General features: G+C 40.3%; 1 protein-coding gene across 2 annotated transcripts in view; it reads right to left on the bottom strand.

The window, feature by feature from the left end:
- Window positions 1-17,623, bottom strand: part of unc5ca (unc-5 netrin receptor Ca) — a 178,148-nt gene that overhangs the window by 17,456 nt on the left and 143,069 nt on the right. Inside the window, exons 8-10 of one of the 2 annotated variants that reach the window (XM_015340405.2) lie at window positions 13,271-13,327; window positions 5,851-6,042; window positions 3,212-3,559 (exon numbers count right to left, since the gene is read on the bottom strand). In XM_015340405.2, the coding sequence (XP_015195891.1) occupies window positions 3,212-3,559; window positions 5,851-6,042; window positions 13,271-13,327 (597 nt within the window). The remainder of the gene's footprint in view (window positions 1-3,211; window positions 3,560-5,850; window positions 6,043-13,270; window positions 13,328-17,623) is intronic. The other variant, XM_015340406.2, reaches the window with a different exon arrangement.

Here is a 17,623-nt window from a genome sequence, read left to right as displayed (position 1 = left end):
CTCTGCTTTGCCTCATCTCTCTGAAGTTTTGTGTCACAATGTAAGTCCTCTCAGGAGTGCAAATCTTTTCAATCTCAGTTCCACTCCTCCATTCTTCTCTGGAGACTTTTTCTTTTTGTTCAACTTCTCCAAAAAATCCATGCTTGTAAACCTGTGGCACAGCCCTCTCATCCCATGTTCACAGTGCAGAGCAACACTGCCACACACCTGCACCCACATTGCAACGCCTGATCCCTCTGTACACCAACAGCACCGCTTGAAAAACTGGTACCAGAGGCCAGTGAAGGTTTTAAGCATTGTTTGCAGTCAATTTAATTCCCTCCCTCAGGGACTAATAGTCATTTCTAGATCTCAAGCGCTGTGCAGCGATGTGCTGCAGCTTGATGGGAATCTGAGCTTGTCTGCTGCACAAATAAAGGGTGACGTTTAATAATAAATGTGCTCGAAATACATTTTCCAACAATGGGAGTACTAGAACAATTTCCTTTCAAATTCGAACCTGAACTGCGTACTCATTCCAAATACAGTATTACATATGCAGAGCAGTACCTTTAATGTCATCATTTGGTCATTTATCATGAAACATTATTACCTTTACCACACTAGTTTCTATTCTTGGCATTTAAGATTACAGCACTCATTAAACTGCTGTACATGATACATACTCTACTACATCTAAAGGTAGACCTGGAATGCCTAATGGTTAGAGAACGAGATGCAAAAGCTTAATTTTAAAAGTAATGTTTTGAAAAATATCTAAAACCTAATTCTACATACATTAATGAATTTCTGAGGCAAAGTCACCGGTAGCCTCCTGCAATCCACTGATCTGCTCTCAAACTACAGTAAGACTGCAATGGTCAGGATACTGGAAAAGGGAGAAAAGTGAAACAACCTGTTCTCATTTAGATCTCAGCACACTTTTTGGAAAAAAGAATGTACCCAGAAGCTAACGTACCTGTCAAGCTTTTTAATACTTGCTAAGACTATAACAACACTCTTGGTGATTGATTCCTTGAAAACACACAGTGTGTATGTATTTCAGATTCTGCTGCTTCCTGATTTACATGCATTATTCCCCTTAACCCCTTCCCATTAAACAATAGCAAAAAAGATGAGGATGACTTTGGACTTGGGCACGACTTCAGCATTCTTCTCCATTCTAAGCAATTTGCTCAAGGAAGTAGACTTTCATGAGGGGGTAGAAGTTCAATTTCTGTAAATGCAACTACACCAGTCATCTGCTCCAGAATGTGGCTCCTCTGCGTGCTGCTCAGTTGCAATGCTCAGTGTGATAAAGTCAGCCCTATTTAACACATTAGTACAATTTCCTGTAATGGGAATTTATGTGATAGGTTGTTATGTATGACACGGCATTATAAACACTAACTTAAGGGGTGCTGAAGCTGTACTGAGCTCCTGGTATTCTACACGTAGTTCATTAACAGCCTAAATCTCAAGTATAATCTGACTAAATAAGACATTGATAAAGTCAGTGCTTACAGGCTTAGAGCAGCAAGCAGAATTTTAAAATTGCCTCATGAATCTGATCTGGAATTTATATTAATTTGGAAATATTTCTAACATATCTACTATTAAACAGCGGTTACGATTTACTGTATGTTAAAAGATATTGGTGTATACTAATGCTTAAAATATATTGGGCATAAACTCCATATTGTTCAGCTCTTAAACCAGATAGTGTCTATTGTTGTTTTACATCGGTTGTAAGTAATTTATGTTTTACTTTGTCAGTTTCTAAAAGACACCATGATAAGCCGCGTACAATTATATTTAAAAGCAGTCAAGGGTAGACATACTGTACTTGCTCCACTGTAAAAAATTATCTGGAATAGGAATGCAAAGTTTAATATGAGTGTTTTTAAGTTTGAAGAAAAACTGCTGCATTGCAACACAAACATTTCATTTTAGATGGTATATTTTAGCAGAAAACGCATGTGAAAATATTGCAAATGCATTTCGTAAGCTCCATTTAATTTATATCATGATTTGGGGTTTCTGCTCCCAGGGGAGCTGGAACTAGACCAAATGCATAGGTATAGGAGCTTTAAACATTTAAATGTAAAAGCTGCAGAGTAAAAAAACTCTAAAACCAATCTCTTGGCATCTCTTACTGGGGGAAGTTTTTTTTTCTACCACGGGCTTTAAAAAAAAACACAGCACTGTACCCCACAAAGCCTCTGAGCCATGTAGCCACAGGACAAGGACACTGCCTACACTTGGGAAAAGCTGAGGACACAGGGTAGAGCCAGCAGCGGAAAAGAGGCATTAGTTTCCATTAACGAAAAAATAACAGGGAATTGATCACACTCTCATGTATATATGATTTATGATCACACGGTTTTAAGGTTACACTGCTTTAGCTACGTGAGAGAGCAAAAACACACTATCATCTTTAGATGTGCCTGAATCTGGAGAAGAGCGGTAGCACTCAAAGAAATAAATGGGATTGGAACATGATCTACTTTTCCCTGGAGCCTCAATAACTTAGAGAACATTTTCCACTCACAATACAGCAGGGTATAAATACAGTTGATTCTCTCTGTGCAAATCTGGTACAATGCTGCACAAGCAGTCAAGCATCCATGTACAGAATGTACTGCACTCGACACTTCCTCTGCGGAAGGTGCAGAGTTCACTGTAACCTACACCCCTTTCTCAGCTTCAGGTCCGTCACAGTCTCAACATATTTTGTAGTGAACTGAAAGTATTTGCTTTTCTATTTCTTAGGCTTCTCCCTTTTTAAGTTAAATAGTGGGTGACATGGTTATGGAGCAGAGAACCCGAAACCTGTAATTAGTACATTGCTCCCGCCTCTCACTCCTCCTCCCTCTCAACCTTTGTTCTCCCGCTACTTTACCTTTGCCTACTGCCCTGTCTCTCTCACACCTGAAGAAGGCTCCACGGCCGAAACGTTGTGTTCTCTTTCTTCTTTTTTTCAGCATGGAATAAACCTATTACTTGTTCCTTTGCAGCCTACGCATGCTGACGCAGCTATCCACCTGAATTAGTACATTATGGTGCTTATTATCTGCTGTGTTCACTGTTAATTAATTAGATGGGCTGTCTGCAGACAGCAACAAACCAGCCTTTCTGTTTTTCTCTTGACTGGCTAAACAGTTGTGAAAAGGATGTCCCGGACTTTGCAGCCGAGGGAGAGCCCTCTGGTAGCTCTGGTCTTCCCACGCACCTGAGTTTGGGATGATGAGGTGGCCACCCATGGAGTTGAAGGAGCCGACGGCCGTGCAGGAGGGGTCGCGCTGCCGGGCGAGGCTCTGGTTGCGCAGGTTCATGGTCTCATTGTCCAGCAGGGACTGCGTGACCTTGGGCGACAGCTTGGAGGAGAAGTCGGAGAGGTCCTCCTGTGGGGTGACCAGGCCCGAGGAGTTGTACACTTTGATCTTCAGGTTGGGCAGGGGGTCCAGCAGAGGGGAGTTGGTCATGGGGATCTTGTCGGAGACGTCGTGCAGGGCGTAGACGGGCCCGCGGTACATGGCGGCCGCGGACGTTAGGTCAGGAGGGACAGTCAGCAGGTCCGCTAGGGGGGCAGGAGACAGCAGGGTGGGAGAATGTGATTCCCAGCAGTGGAGGGCGTTCTGCATTAGTTCCCAACCTCTCGGCAACACCAGAACATAGAACACACACACTGAGCTAGGCTTCAGCTGAGCCCACTCTTGGCCTAGTTTTCTGCTTTAGTAACAGAATATTAAAACAGCCAGAGAATCCTTAAAAAAACAACCTTCTCAATCTCTCCTGAAACTTGTGGACTTGAAGACTAGCCTTGTCTACAGCTGCCCACACAGAATCCTCTTAATCTGGCCTTACTGAAATCACAGCTCCAAGTCCTCTCCTTTCTGAATTTTGTGAATTTTTAATTTGATTCAGATACCAAGTGGCATGGGGATACATTCAGTTTGATTCAGATACCAATTGGCATGGGGATAAATGCATGAAGTACTTATTTTTTAATAAGTTTATCTCTAAAGGGTGTACAGATGAATGCTTAGAAAAAAATAAAATTCTGCTGAGTGGGTGTTGAAAGCACACAGAGTGCTATTGAACTTCAAACTTGACATTATTCATCACAATTATTCTAAAGTGGCCAGGATATGAGCCAATTAATTGAATATCATGAAGATCATTAATTCTCAGTTCAACAGCAAATGTGTTCCAGGATTTGTGTGCTGAAATCACAATTTGAGTGATTTAGTGCTGAATATGGATAACATGAAAATGGATGTCAAAAACTGGACACCCCATTAGCTGGCAGAACAGTTACAGTTTAGCCTGTCATTGTTCGCAGTCTGAACGATGACAGGCCAAGGAACAGACAACAGAAACACAGATCACCATGAAGGATGTGGGTTTTGCCTGGTGCTACTGTTGGCCAAGCTGGTCAATTGCTTAAAGACGCTAGTGGCATCACAAGTCTTCTCCTTCATGCTCTGGCATCATGCCTGGTTGACTCACTAAACCACCAGACACATGTGCAGAGTGTTTCATTTCTGAAGCAATTAAATGGTTCTGAGCACCACCCCCAGGAATAATGTCTGCACATTATATACTGTATAACTATGAGGGCTTCCCAGAGAGGCTGGGTAGCAACAGTTCTAAATGCAGGACTTACGTCACTGGAACTGAGGTATTTTAGTTTCACAGCAGGTATCCAATCCATTTTTAGCTAAGGTAATTAGAAATTGAGGATCTGAACTACTTTTTCCACAGAACACATGGTACAAATGGAGTCAATCTCTAGTTTACTGTTTCCGGACATTTTGTGCTGTTCCACACAGAATCATTCAGATGGTTTTCTGACGTGGGAGCTGCTGTTGCCTGGTAGCTCTGAAATGTGCTCATACAGCTAAAATTTAATTAGCAGTGAGCTCAGCCGCAATAATAATACATAATTATTTAAATAGTAACCCGAGACTTTCCTCACAAGAGAATGCAATGTCTGGGTGACGTGCATTCGAATGCATGGCTGCCTGAAATGCCACCAAGACCAGTCTGGGAGTCAGGCATAAATTACATCTATTTCACACTTGGCTTTCATTTTCAGTCTTATTTAACAAATAATTGTGTATGTGCGTCTTCCAAAGGCCAGTGCAGGAAAGTCTCTGGAGGGAGAACATGAAAAATAAAAATACTGTAAATACATATAACATTTTTTTACCTAATACAAAGTACGCCTTCTTTACCTGAGGGAAACCATTCATGATTAATAAAGACTGTTTGAGCTCTAATCTGACATTTTTTATCTTCAAGTAATTTGACTTTAGTGTCGTAATGGGCAATGAAATTGCATTTTTCTTTTGCTTGCTGTTTTATTTTCCTTCCAAACTATGTGACTTAGGAGAAGAACAGGTCTCCTTGCTTCGATAACCTCATACAAACTCTCAAAGCACAAAATACCTGCCTCTAGCATTCCGAGCCCTTTGCACAGAAATTCACTGGGTTTCTGTGAAGCAAACTTGGGGCTATAAAACTCTGTTTTAACAAGGAGTGACCCCTGACAGCAGTGAAAACTGAAAATATGAAAAGTGTTTATCTGACAAGGTGGGGAAAGAAGCAGGTGATCTGCACATCCCTGTTAAATATGAACTGAAGAGAAAATGCAGGAACTGCCTGGATCTGGTTATAAAAATAGGTACAGTATGTAAAAACACCTGTGCCTGTGAAACTGGGAAAGGAAAGCAGTTGTGTTTCCACAGGACTCTTAGGACATTTGCAATTAAACAAAAAGCACAAACAATATGACCTTCCTAAATCTCCAATCTTTCTTATATCATCAGGAAAGAACAGTTTTGTAGAAGAAGAGTCCTTTCTTACCTGTTCTAGCAGTCTTGATATTGACAGGCTGGAATCCTCCATTTAAAGCCGAAGAGTCGATGATGTCCGAATCAAAGTCTCGGTGGTTTTTGCGGTAAACAAACAGCGCCACTATCACCGAAATCACCAGGCACATGATCACAGCAATGACAATGCCAACATAAAGGGCAACATCATCTGTGCTTGGGGCAGCTGGAGATATGAAGGACAGAGGAGGCCACATTAGTTCAAGAATGATTGTAGGCACCTAGGAAGACCATATCTCAAAAGTAACCATCACATTTCAGTTTTGTCGCTATAACATTAAAAGTGACCATTCAGGATCAATATCATTGGCAAGGGAAGGTGAAAACATAATGAGACTGTTTAGTATAGGCTCCTTATGAGCCTATGAGGAGAAGATTTAAGATTTTATTTCCACTTCAACCCTGCGCATCCAATTGCTTACCATGTATGTTGGTATCACTTCATCTTCAAATAATCGGGATGCTCAAAGTAACATGAAAGTATTGTTTGAGAACTTTGTCATAATGGCACTGATGTCTCACTTGTTGTCGTAATTGCACAGATGTCACACTTGTTATCGTAATGGCAATGATGTCACACTCATCAATGGTTAGAATCTCAAAGGTTTTGCTTCAGACCAATTCCTTTCACACAGTTCTGCACTACAGATTTAGAGGTCACCAAACTTATGTACCCTGGTTCCTTCAGACTGAGAGCCAGAGCTTTCTTAAAATACAATACAGAAATTCCTGTGGCTGTACTTTTAGCATTTCATATTTTAATGTTTTTTTTTAATTCTGGGACCACCATCAGGTGCCAGAAATTATTTCTCATCAAAGCCAACAGATAATGCAAACAAATATGAAATAAATCCGATAATTCATGTGCTTTGAATATGAATTCAAACAGAAGTCAGGTATTAAAACATTGCAAATATGTACACGTTACCAATATGTTGAACAATCAATTAGAAGCTGAGATTATATGATGGTTTGCCCATCAGATGCAAATCACAAGACCATTAAAGAAGGAGTGATGTTATGAAAAAGAGGTTTGCAGGTGCCATCAGTAAGGCGCTATTCTAATAATACTGTCTTTTTCTTTCATTGGATCAACTCAACCTTCTTAACCCACTGCATTCCTGGAACATCCTACACACATCCGTTCTGGTGGGAGATAACGTGAAGAAGCCAGCTGTACCAACGTTGCAGAACTGAATGAACAAAAAGACGAAACTGTCGTGATGTCCTTCATATAACCCCGTCAACTATTTGTAAAAACATGTGTGAAGGCAATTCTACCAGTTCAGATGCACTGCCTCTGATCTGCCACTTGCACCAAAGGCTTTGTTATATTAAGCAACGACAATTAGAGCCTTTTGAAACCTGCCTTTGATTTCTGCTACGGAAAAGCCGATTCTGTGTGGAAAATGAATCCTTGAACTGATCTCACTTGACGGTTGAGATGTTTTCAGGTTTCCAAACTTTAGAATAAGCCCAAGTCTCTTCATTTGCTTTTTACACTGTACAAGTTTCAACACTGCAAAGTGCTGATGTTGGTTAACAGCAATATATAATGTGCTGACAAGCTGAATAACACTCTATGCACTCTAAGGTTGTGAAAGTGTACTAGACAAGACTGGAATTACTGAAACTAAGTTAAATCCACATGGACAATTAATGTCATAACCAATGCTGGTCTTCAATAATTCCTCTTGCAAATGTAACACAGTGTCACTAGTTGAAGGAAATAATTGATGCCAGAAGTATCCTGAAGAACAAGACCAATGCAGTGACAGCTGGGGTTTCCAATCCTGGTCCTAGAGATGTAAGGAATCTTTAGATGTTCAGCTCAGGTTGCACCAGGCCAAATGTGCTTGTTCCTTAGGACGTTCCCAGTTACGGTCAGCTCAGATAACCCACTAATCCCAGAACCGGAGATCCCTCCACACTGTGCCAAGCAGAGATCAGCATTGTCTGAGTCACTTTGTTGCACAAAGATGTTTATTTTTAAAACAATGATGCATTAAGGTGTCGTACAGTATATCATCTTTTTAATGTCATCCTGAGGAGTTCTTACTATTTAATTTGACTTGCTTAAAAAATGTAAAGCAACTCACAAAAAAAGCACTTGCATTGCAAAGATTCTGGTTAAAAGATGATGGTGCAGTCCAGCTACAGAGGTGCTCAGGATGCCCTGTCATGTGACAAGGCTGACCAGGGAAGCTGTGGCTAAGGTGCATGCTGGAAGTTAATTAGCATGGAAAGTAATTATAATAGTAATGAGAACTGTCAGAATTCAATATAGGAGGCAATATGAGTGTAGCTTAACAGCTCCAGGTAATGATTTTCACTCGTAGAAACTGTTAGTAGAAAAACATCCTCATTTAACACAGCGAACAAGATTGCTTTCATTATTCCAGAGAGTCTTTGGGTTTTTATTGTGTTCATTAGCAGACTCCAATCCTTAGCCTTCAGCTTCTATGCTGCAAACCTCTTAAATTTGTGGCTAAAGGTCACTTTAACCTTAGTAGGCTATGAAGCGCTGTATCTCAGAACTGTAAGAACAAGAACTACTCTACTTACAGTCCCAGCTCTGCATAACCATTGAGTGAGGCCTGTGACCAGAGGGCAGGTCTGCAGGCTCCGAAAACTGAAGCCTCTCGTACTGCTTGACACAGACTTAAATTTATGTGCAGTCTCTTGGCTTCCAACCTTTTATATTTTAATCATTAAAAGTACTTTAAAGAATGCAATCCAGATGGTGAAACGAATGGTGCAGAATATAAATACTACTAAGGCACTGGAGTGGTCAGTGTTGGTATCTGGTGTTTTATGATACAGTGTTTAGTAGCCCTTTAAGTGAATAAGTGCTTCAATTAAGTACTGTAACTGAAAGCTGGACTGAATCAGAAACGAGAAGACTCTTACTCCCAGGACCAGAGATGGAGGCTCCTGATTAAATAAATCAAGATGTATACATCAGAGCCATTTCTGACCATTAATTGATGGCAATTACTGATAGCAGGTATTTCTAACAATAACTGCCGAGTGTAAAATGAACCAAAGACAACATAAAAGCAGCAGACAGGCTGATACGCTCCTGCAGCATGAGGTCTCTCTTGTGATTTAAACATCAGGTTTTCTATGCAGCTTATTTACGGATAAAAAGGTGTTCTTCAATCTGAGTTTGGTACAGAGCACTTTAATACCCATCTTGTTAATACATCTCACTGCACATTTGTTGACAGGAGTGACACTATAAGAAACAAATAATCTAGGGATTTTCACTCCAGGCGTATAGGGATTCAGAATAGGAAATGTTGTATTTGATCGTGAACAACAAATCAGATGTTGCACGCCTGTCATATTCATACACCACAGCCTCAAAGGCAGCACAGGAGATTTGCCACCAACTTTCACAACTCTTCAGAAAAAAACAGAATGAGACCCAAAGCATGAGACCCAACAACACAGATAATCTGTAACCAATGTAATTTTAAAGACCTCATTTAGATTTCAGAAAACACAAATCAGAATGAGCCTAAAGCATAACCAAAATAAATAACATGACGCAAAAAAAATACCTTTTTTAATTTACAGTAAAAGAACAGAGAACTCAAACAACAGTGAAATACATCAAAAAGTGCTTTACTTTGAATCACTGCTTTTAGTTCAGAAGCTGTTAAACACTTCACTCTCTGATTCTGTCATTACACAGTCTTTCTGCTCACTAGATTTTTGTAATGGCCTTACAGTGCCTGTGTCAGTGCTGTCTGTAACTCTTGTATTGAAAATAAAGGGAAAAGCTCCTGAGCAAAACATATTATAATGATCTGTAAATCCTTAAACACTGTGGATCCGTTATTGTGTGAGGGAATTCACGGGGAGATTCGATTTATTTATAATAACTCACACAAGATACCGCTTATTGGCCAGTATGACATGCAAGCCACTTTGTCTTCCTTTGATTATGATATCCAGACACCAGCCCTACAGTGCTGGCTCAATGTCTCACCGAGACCTGCTACAGTGATGCCGTGTCAGTGGGGTCCCAGGACAGCACAGATTGCCTGTGTTACCGGTTGTCTTAGCTGAGCCTGAGACCTGATTGCGTCTCCCATCCACCCATCCATCCACTACAGTATACCACAACCGTGTTCAAAACAAACTCTACGCAGTTTAGATATCTATTACTTCTAGTGCTGTTTTCTTCCAACAACAATTAAGTCATTGCCTTCTGAAGTCAGGGGTGTTTATTGCCCAGTACTGCTTTTCCAGGACAGTCCACAAGGAGATGGAACAGGTGAATTCCCTTCCCAGCAGCCTTGACATGCACAGTGACACATGACACCTACATTGCTCTGAGTCTGGAAGTTCAGGTAACAAGCACACTGCTGTCAGGCGCATTTCACCTAAGGCACTTGGTAGTTTAAAAGGACAAACCAAACTCCACTTGAATTTCATGATCCCTTTAAATAATCTCCAGGAAAGCATGCTGTGACCCAGAGAGTGAAATGCAACCTACGGAATGCAATTTCAATGTGTTTTTCCTCTCTTCTTTGCTCTTGAATAGCCATTTATGACTATTTTATCTTTATCTATGCAAAGTACCTCATTGTGTTTGACATCTCTCAAAACAGTTTGCATTACTAACTGCTTATTTAAAATAAATCGCAGTTGTAAAGTAACTAATGAAAAAACACCTTTCAATGTGGGATGTTCACTCAGGTCTTTTTAGATCTATTCTGGAATGGCCAGTTTTTCTTCAAAAACACAACATCTTTGGAGTTACAAGTTTTTAAACAAGTCAGGCTCACTGCCACAGCCCTCATATCAGCACAGGTGATGCAACCTGCACACATCTTGTGGAACAAAGAGAACACTTTGGAGGTCACTGCTACCTTTTAAGTAAAGCAAAGCCTGACTAACTTAATCTGTTTATGTACTACCTCTTGCTAATGACAGTGCCTAGAGTGGAACCAGTGATCTCCCACATACAGGGCTAAAAGACTCAGTCTGAGCACCATGTAGCAGCTTTTATTGTGGTTGAAATACTTGTGAGCCCCCTGTCAGCGTTATCAGTATAATCCCATTCTGGTATTTAAATAACTCTGCCCTGTCCTACAGCATGCATCACAGATAGTCATAATCACAAGCAAGGTCAGGAATCAGGTCAGAAGCGACTAACCAGCAAACCAATTTCATGTTTTAATCTCTGATGCTGCTGTACATTTGGGAAAAGGAACAGTTTATCTTGAGCTGCTTTGCTCTACAGAGCTTCATCAGATAAGATTCAGGAATTAGAGATAGGACACTGCTGCAAACAAGTACAGTGCAAGGCAGTTTTGACCTTAAATACACAGCTTGTAACTTACAGGCTATATACACTGAAAGGTATTTAAACAGTGACACTGGATGAACTACACTCACTGAAAGAGATCGATTGATTCTGACAAAAGTACGCAGTAACTTGTATTTTAGACTCTGGCAAGGAAAAAGGCTTGAGATCAGGTCCAATTTATCCCATTGATCTATTTGTCTCGTAATCAAACCGGCAGTAATTCATGAAGCAAGTCCCTGTGCTGGTACAGAAAAACATCTGTTGATTACCTGCATGACTTCCACCACCTGCAGCGAGCCAGGATGGGTTTCTTGTATGTGGAAATCACTGCTATTGACCAACCTGAGAACTCTGAGAGACTTGTTCACGAACACATCAGCTGTGCTGTCTTTTCCACCTTCAGGTAGAAGCCCCTGGAGTCGGGGATTGAGCTCTAGACCAGTGCAGCTGGTGCATAGTGGACTGGGCACAGCAGGGATGAGTCTCAGGAGTCAGGGAGCTTTAGACCAGTGCCGCTGAGACTGTGTGGACAGTGAACGCCAACTGACAGTGTTGAGAGGGCTTTGATTGGATGTCTTAGGGCTTAATGAGCCCTATTAATTTCCCTTGGCTAACCACAGACCTCTAAGACATTGAGGAGATTTGTTTCTAACAAACATCCAAATATGCAGTTAACAAGACTGCCTTTGACCACACTAGGCAAGTTCAATCAACTTTTGAGATAAGTTTAGGTTAAAATGTAAAAAAAAACATTGTGGCTTTTTTACCATAACACTAATAGAAGACCGATCTCTTCATGGCTGTGGGCTCTCCCAGCTCCAATAGTGTGCTGACCTACAATCCCATCATCTACATCTCATAAAGAAGGCCAGTGCCCAACTTTGGAATAGCTCTATGTGCTGTTCTGCTTGAGGCTCTATGTTCTTCTTTCAACAGTTTTAAAATACCCACACTGCATGGTAGGCTTACACCAGCACAAAGTCATTACTGACAATATGTCCTTGTCCAACATATTGCAATTGCTGTGGTTTGATTTTATATGTTTAACAAGTCAGGTAAACAAAATTATACGGTGACTTGATTTTTTAAATTACAGTGCATGTCACTGTCCCAATCATATTTATGGATGTTCATTTGCAGGTGAATATCAATGCCCAGTAGTAATGAGAAAAATCCTAGCAGGGGTCACTGCAGAGTTTTACCATCGCCGTACCAAGGTGCCGCTCACAAGACTACTAGCTACCGAAAAGTCATTCCTTCATCATTTTGAAGTCCTGATTCGTCTTCACTTGTGTGGTCTTCTGTTTTTAGTGATGGTAATGGTGGATACTGGTCACTTTAAATCGTCAATCTACCAGTTTCAATCTGAGCCATTGTCTAAATACATTGGGAGAGAGAGGTACAGCACAACTGACAAGACTCATGAATTATAGTACTCAGCCAGGCTGTTGTTTGGATCTCTGTGAGCACAAGGGTCAGGTTATATTATGGTATAAGAACTGGAAGAATTTACATCTTAGTTGATAAGCAAGCTTCCAGTACTGACTCTTGAAGAGCAAAAATTATAGACCAGAATATGTATTTGCTATGTTTTTCAGATACTTCACTGATATCCCAAAAGAGGCATATCTTACTAGTGTGCTTTGAAGCTGCTAAATACAAACACATTAAAATGTATAACTCAGATTAATATATCTCTCTTTGAACATAATTAAATTGCAAAACCCAAGCAATGCAAACTGAAGGAATTGGATGCAATGATATATAACAACAGCTCAAGAACCAGTGAGCACACGCTCCCATTAAATTTGTCACCTTTCAGCTGGTGGAAGAAGAAAAGGCAACAAAATTTTGTTGTTGGAACACCAGTACAAGTTGTCTTTAGGAAACTTGAAAGAATATAATATCAATGTTAGAGGTACTGAATTTAAGCTCACTGATGTAGTAATCAATCCCAGAAAATAAAATCCAAGGGCAGGAAAGAAGACCAGGTGAAAAGAGTATGAATACAAACGTAACATAAAAAATAGTAACTATGAAACAAAAAGGAACATAAAACGCAAAAACTCACATGAAAATCCAAAGTCATTCTGGGTTTTCTGTTCAGTTGAAATCTGATAAAATAAACCTTTAAAAGAAAAGGTGAAATGAAAATTAAATTAAATGGAAACGAAGCATTGGTATGAAAAATGACATTTTCTTCTCTTTATTTAGTGTTGGCTTAAAGCTCCCATTTTCGTAGACGATAGAGATTTAGCATCTATCAGCTTTATTTTAGTGCTTCATTAAGAACTAATGAGCAGGCAGATTGGATTTTTTTAGCTGAAAAATGGTCTCAAGTCACTAACTTTTAAAGCGCTTTAAGCCTGTGTTTGGGGTGAAACTCAAATGGATCTTTTCCTTTCCAAACACAGAGGGTCATTAGCCTACGGATAAGCCACTCTCCCCTGTCCTTGCCATATGTTCTAATTCCCTGGGCCTGTTCCGATCGACTCCGGCAGCATTCTCATTTAATTAGAAGGCCGGGCTGCTGCTCTTCAATGAAAGCACTGGGAGCTGGGCTTCTCTAATCGCAGGTTAAACACCCAAGCAGCCGGCCGGGAGAAAACGGCCCAACGACACCAATGTTAACATGCAAAAGAAATGAAATCAAGGCCTACAGTATCTGTTAAATAGGATGGATCAATAGCCTCCATTCCCCTTCCAAATTAACCTTTGAGGGTCTTCCTTTTCTAATTAAGTTAAAAGTGTAGAATTCAAATTAAGGGATGTCATGTTTTTCAATGTAACAGTTAGGTTTCACTTTGAATACTGCGCACAGTTTGGGTCACTACATTATAGAAGAGATATTGCTGTTCTGGAAGCAGTACAGAAAAGAGCAATAAGATATATTCTGGGACTTAAGGGAATGTCCTAAACTGACAGGATAGAATAATTGAACCTATTTAGTCTTGAATAGAAAAGGTTATGAGGGGAACTGTTACGTGTATTCAAAATCCTCATAGGCTTCTTCAGAAGTGGGTTTCTTCAGAACCAACAGTGAAACATGAAACAGGGACAAAAGTGGCCTTCTATTATTTGTAACTGATCTTATATGCTAATGGATCTACAGTACTTTGACTAACTGGTGAGTTAATGACTGCTACAATAAATTAATAATAAACCGAGAAAAAGAATGCCAAGATTTGTATTTCCTTTTGTTTGCATGATTCACACTATTTGACCTTTTATACCAGATGCCAAGGGGACTCTCACATATTTATTTTCTAAAGTGGGATTGTCCTTTTATCATGTTGTGATATGTGAAAAGGCTAAAAACACATCTTTGTTTTATCCTCCTGCGTGTCTCTGTTTCCAGCCCAATATAGCTCTCTAAAAAAATAAACCACCACAAAAAAGGCATGTTGTGACTGTCTATAGGAAGCGCCAAATGGGATTTAAACACCCAGTTCAGCTGCCTCTGGTTTCTCAAAAGTTCCTCAAAGGAGGCAACAGATGGTGATCATGCAGTAAAATTAATTAAGCACACAAAAACAGCTCAGTTCCATCTCAATTCCACCTGTCCTGTGCCGAGGTGCTTGGGAGATTGTGGGTCCAGGTGCTGATTCTGCCCCTTTCCCCACAGAAGAACCACAAGTTCTGGAACAGCAGTGGCACCACAATGTCCTGTTGTTTTTATGTAGAGTCCACCTTCAAAAGGATCTCACTGGATCAGGCCAATGTGGAGTCCCTTGCCAGCTTCACATTTCACCTCTGAAAAATCCAGTACCTCATGGGCTCCACCACTAACATTGTCCCTTTGAGATGGACCAGACAAGCACGTTTCCCAACAGCCTCACCTTGAGACACAGGTGCTACAGACACAGCGCACGACGCTACATGGGGCCAGTGTCTACACACCGGCAGCCTGCGCAGTGTGGGCACTTCAGCCCACTGAGGAGCAAAAGCCATCTGCAGGCTGATAGGCAGAACAACCTTCTTCAAAATGAGCAAATATAAATGTGCATTACATGGAGAAAATGCACAGCACAGCTGCAGACATTAACTTTGGCCTCTGCATAATAGAAACGAGGGAACGTTCACTAATGTAATGAGTGCAATAAAAAACTGGATGAAACGATATTTTCCCATGATTAGTGGACACCTTATTATTCTGTCATCCTAACAGCAGTTAGGATGTGAAAGTAAATTTCATTATTTAAGATGCAGTGTGTCAGCAACTGTAGATTAAACTGAAGTACAATTCAACATATAGCAGAGCAGCCCTCCGAACACACGCAGTTCTTTGGCTTGATCTGTGGTGCCACATAGGGTGAAAGAGGAGCCTGATAGATACACCAGGCTTCTGGACACACTGGGCAAACAAGAGCACAATATCTGGTATGGGAGCTCATTTTCATGTGGCAGCGCTGTCGGTAATGAAGGCACATGAAAAAGATAGAAATCGTGAATGAAATGCACCACATGATACACTATTCCGGCTTCCCATAAAGGAAATCAGCCGGAGGTTAAGGCGCAAAGCATATTAGGAAAACAGATATTTACATTGCAGATAAGCCCCTCAGAATGCTTGTTCTAACCTCAACAGCACCTGCTGTTTCTCATGACAGATAATGGCATTTAAATGACATAAAGATGGCATATAATATAAATGGTAATACAAATGATTATAACAGGTGGGGTACGCGACAGTTTGCTTGATCATAACTATTTCATCAATTCAAAAAATAATCTGCTCATTATGTGTAAAAAGAACAAAAGCTTTTAAAACGAAATAAAAGTCATTTTTGGCCTCATAGGAAAAAATAATTAATATAATAATGTGAAGATGTAATGTCTATATAATAAATACATAAAACTAGTGGGTTGTTACTGGAGAGAGATCACTATGGATGGGAGAAGTTCAAATTGCAATGATATTCTGTTTGCAGCATTATGAGCTTTTAAAGGATATGGAGTTCTCCTAAAGTACATGGAAACAGTGATTAGTAAGGACATAACTGCCTACACCCTTTTAACTCACAGAAAATCAATAGAGGGAAATGAGAGTAAATCTATACTGCAATAAAGTGTAAACTGCCCATCTATCAGACAGTGGGAGACGCCATCATAAATTCATTTCAGAGAAAAGGGAGGAAAAGCAACAATGATATTTTGCAACAAAAGCAAATCATTCTAATACCTGGTTTCCTTTATGCTATACAGAACTGTCTAAATAGTCTTTCAGTAAAAGCACAGACACTTACAGAGTAATGGTGTCTTTTATCTTTTGGTAGTGCGGATGATTTTGCTAGCATTTAGACAAGGCTGTTGCCTGTAACAAACTCTGACATAGATCCTTGAAAAAATGTTTGTTTTTTTCATTTACAACAGCAGCTCTTAAGGAATGCAACGTTGAGGGGCAATACCAGCCCGGTGCTGTTCTGTGATCTGTCACAACAAAAGCCCTGAGCTACAATGAAATGTTAGGGCTGTAATTCCTAATGGGACAGATTTCAAAACTTCATCACAGGTGCTTACAGGAGCACTGAAAAAAACTCCCCATTGCTTGTTCAACTAGAGCCAAACAACAAAACATGTCATTGTTCTTAATTGCATGGAAACTCTTACTCTCATTTATGTGAGTTAGAATGGCCTTATGGCCCCGATTTTCAAATCATCTGTAATGTTGAATCATGTGAATTGTGAAAAAACGAGGTCAAAATCTCTCTGATCTCAGTTGTATAATTATGCTAGTTCGTGTGCGTACACTAATGAGCTTCCTTTTATACATATAGCTCCATAATGTGTATCCTTTAACTGGGTTAATTGCTTTCACTCATGTTTCAGAAAACATCTGATAATCTACACTGTTAGTTTTTTAAAAAAAAGAAAGTTTAATTCTGCTTGTCTGTGCTTGGCAGTGCTTTGTTTCCGGTCTCCAAGGGCCTCCCCTCCCTGTTAAACACAGTTTTCAGCTCAGGTATCCTTCCCTGTCACTTCCTGTTCAAACAGCTACTGCAAAAATATACCCACAGACACTTGGCAATTGCACAGATACACTCTGGAAAAATGGGAGCGAACAGCTGTTCACAGTTGCTTAATGCCAAAACAGCTACCAGATGCTGGCACTGGAGACTGTTGAGTCCCATGCATGTGCTCTTGTGTGTGTGAGCTAGTGTTGGGATTTTACAAAGAATTTGGGGCAGAAATTGATTAAATGATACCTTTCTAAACACTTGGATCTGAGTGCCATAGCTCTTTCCCTGTCAGACCTGAACTTTTTTGAACCTGAACCCGAACTGGTTTTTGTTGTACCATCTACTTTGAAACATATTTATTTTCCTGATGGAGACATGTTTTGTCCTGTCAGGACCCATCACCTCAGGACGAGAGATCATGAAGCTCAGGACAATACACAGTATATTTACTGTATATGGCGCAA

Source organism: Lepisosteus oculatus, chromosome 3 (assembly GCF_040954835.1).
Source record: "Lepisosteus oculatus isolate fLepOcu1 chromosome 3, fLepOcu1.hap2, whole genome shotgun sequence".
Lineage (NCBI taxonomy): Eukaryota > Metazoa > Chordata > Actinopteri > Semionotiformes > Lepisosteidae > Lepisosteus > Lepisosteus oculatus.
This window is presented reverse-complemented; position numbering and strand designations above follow the sequence as displayed.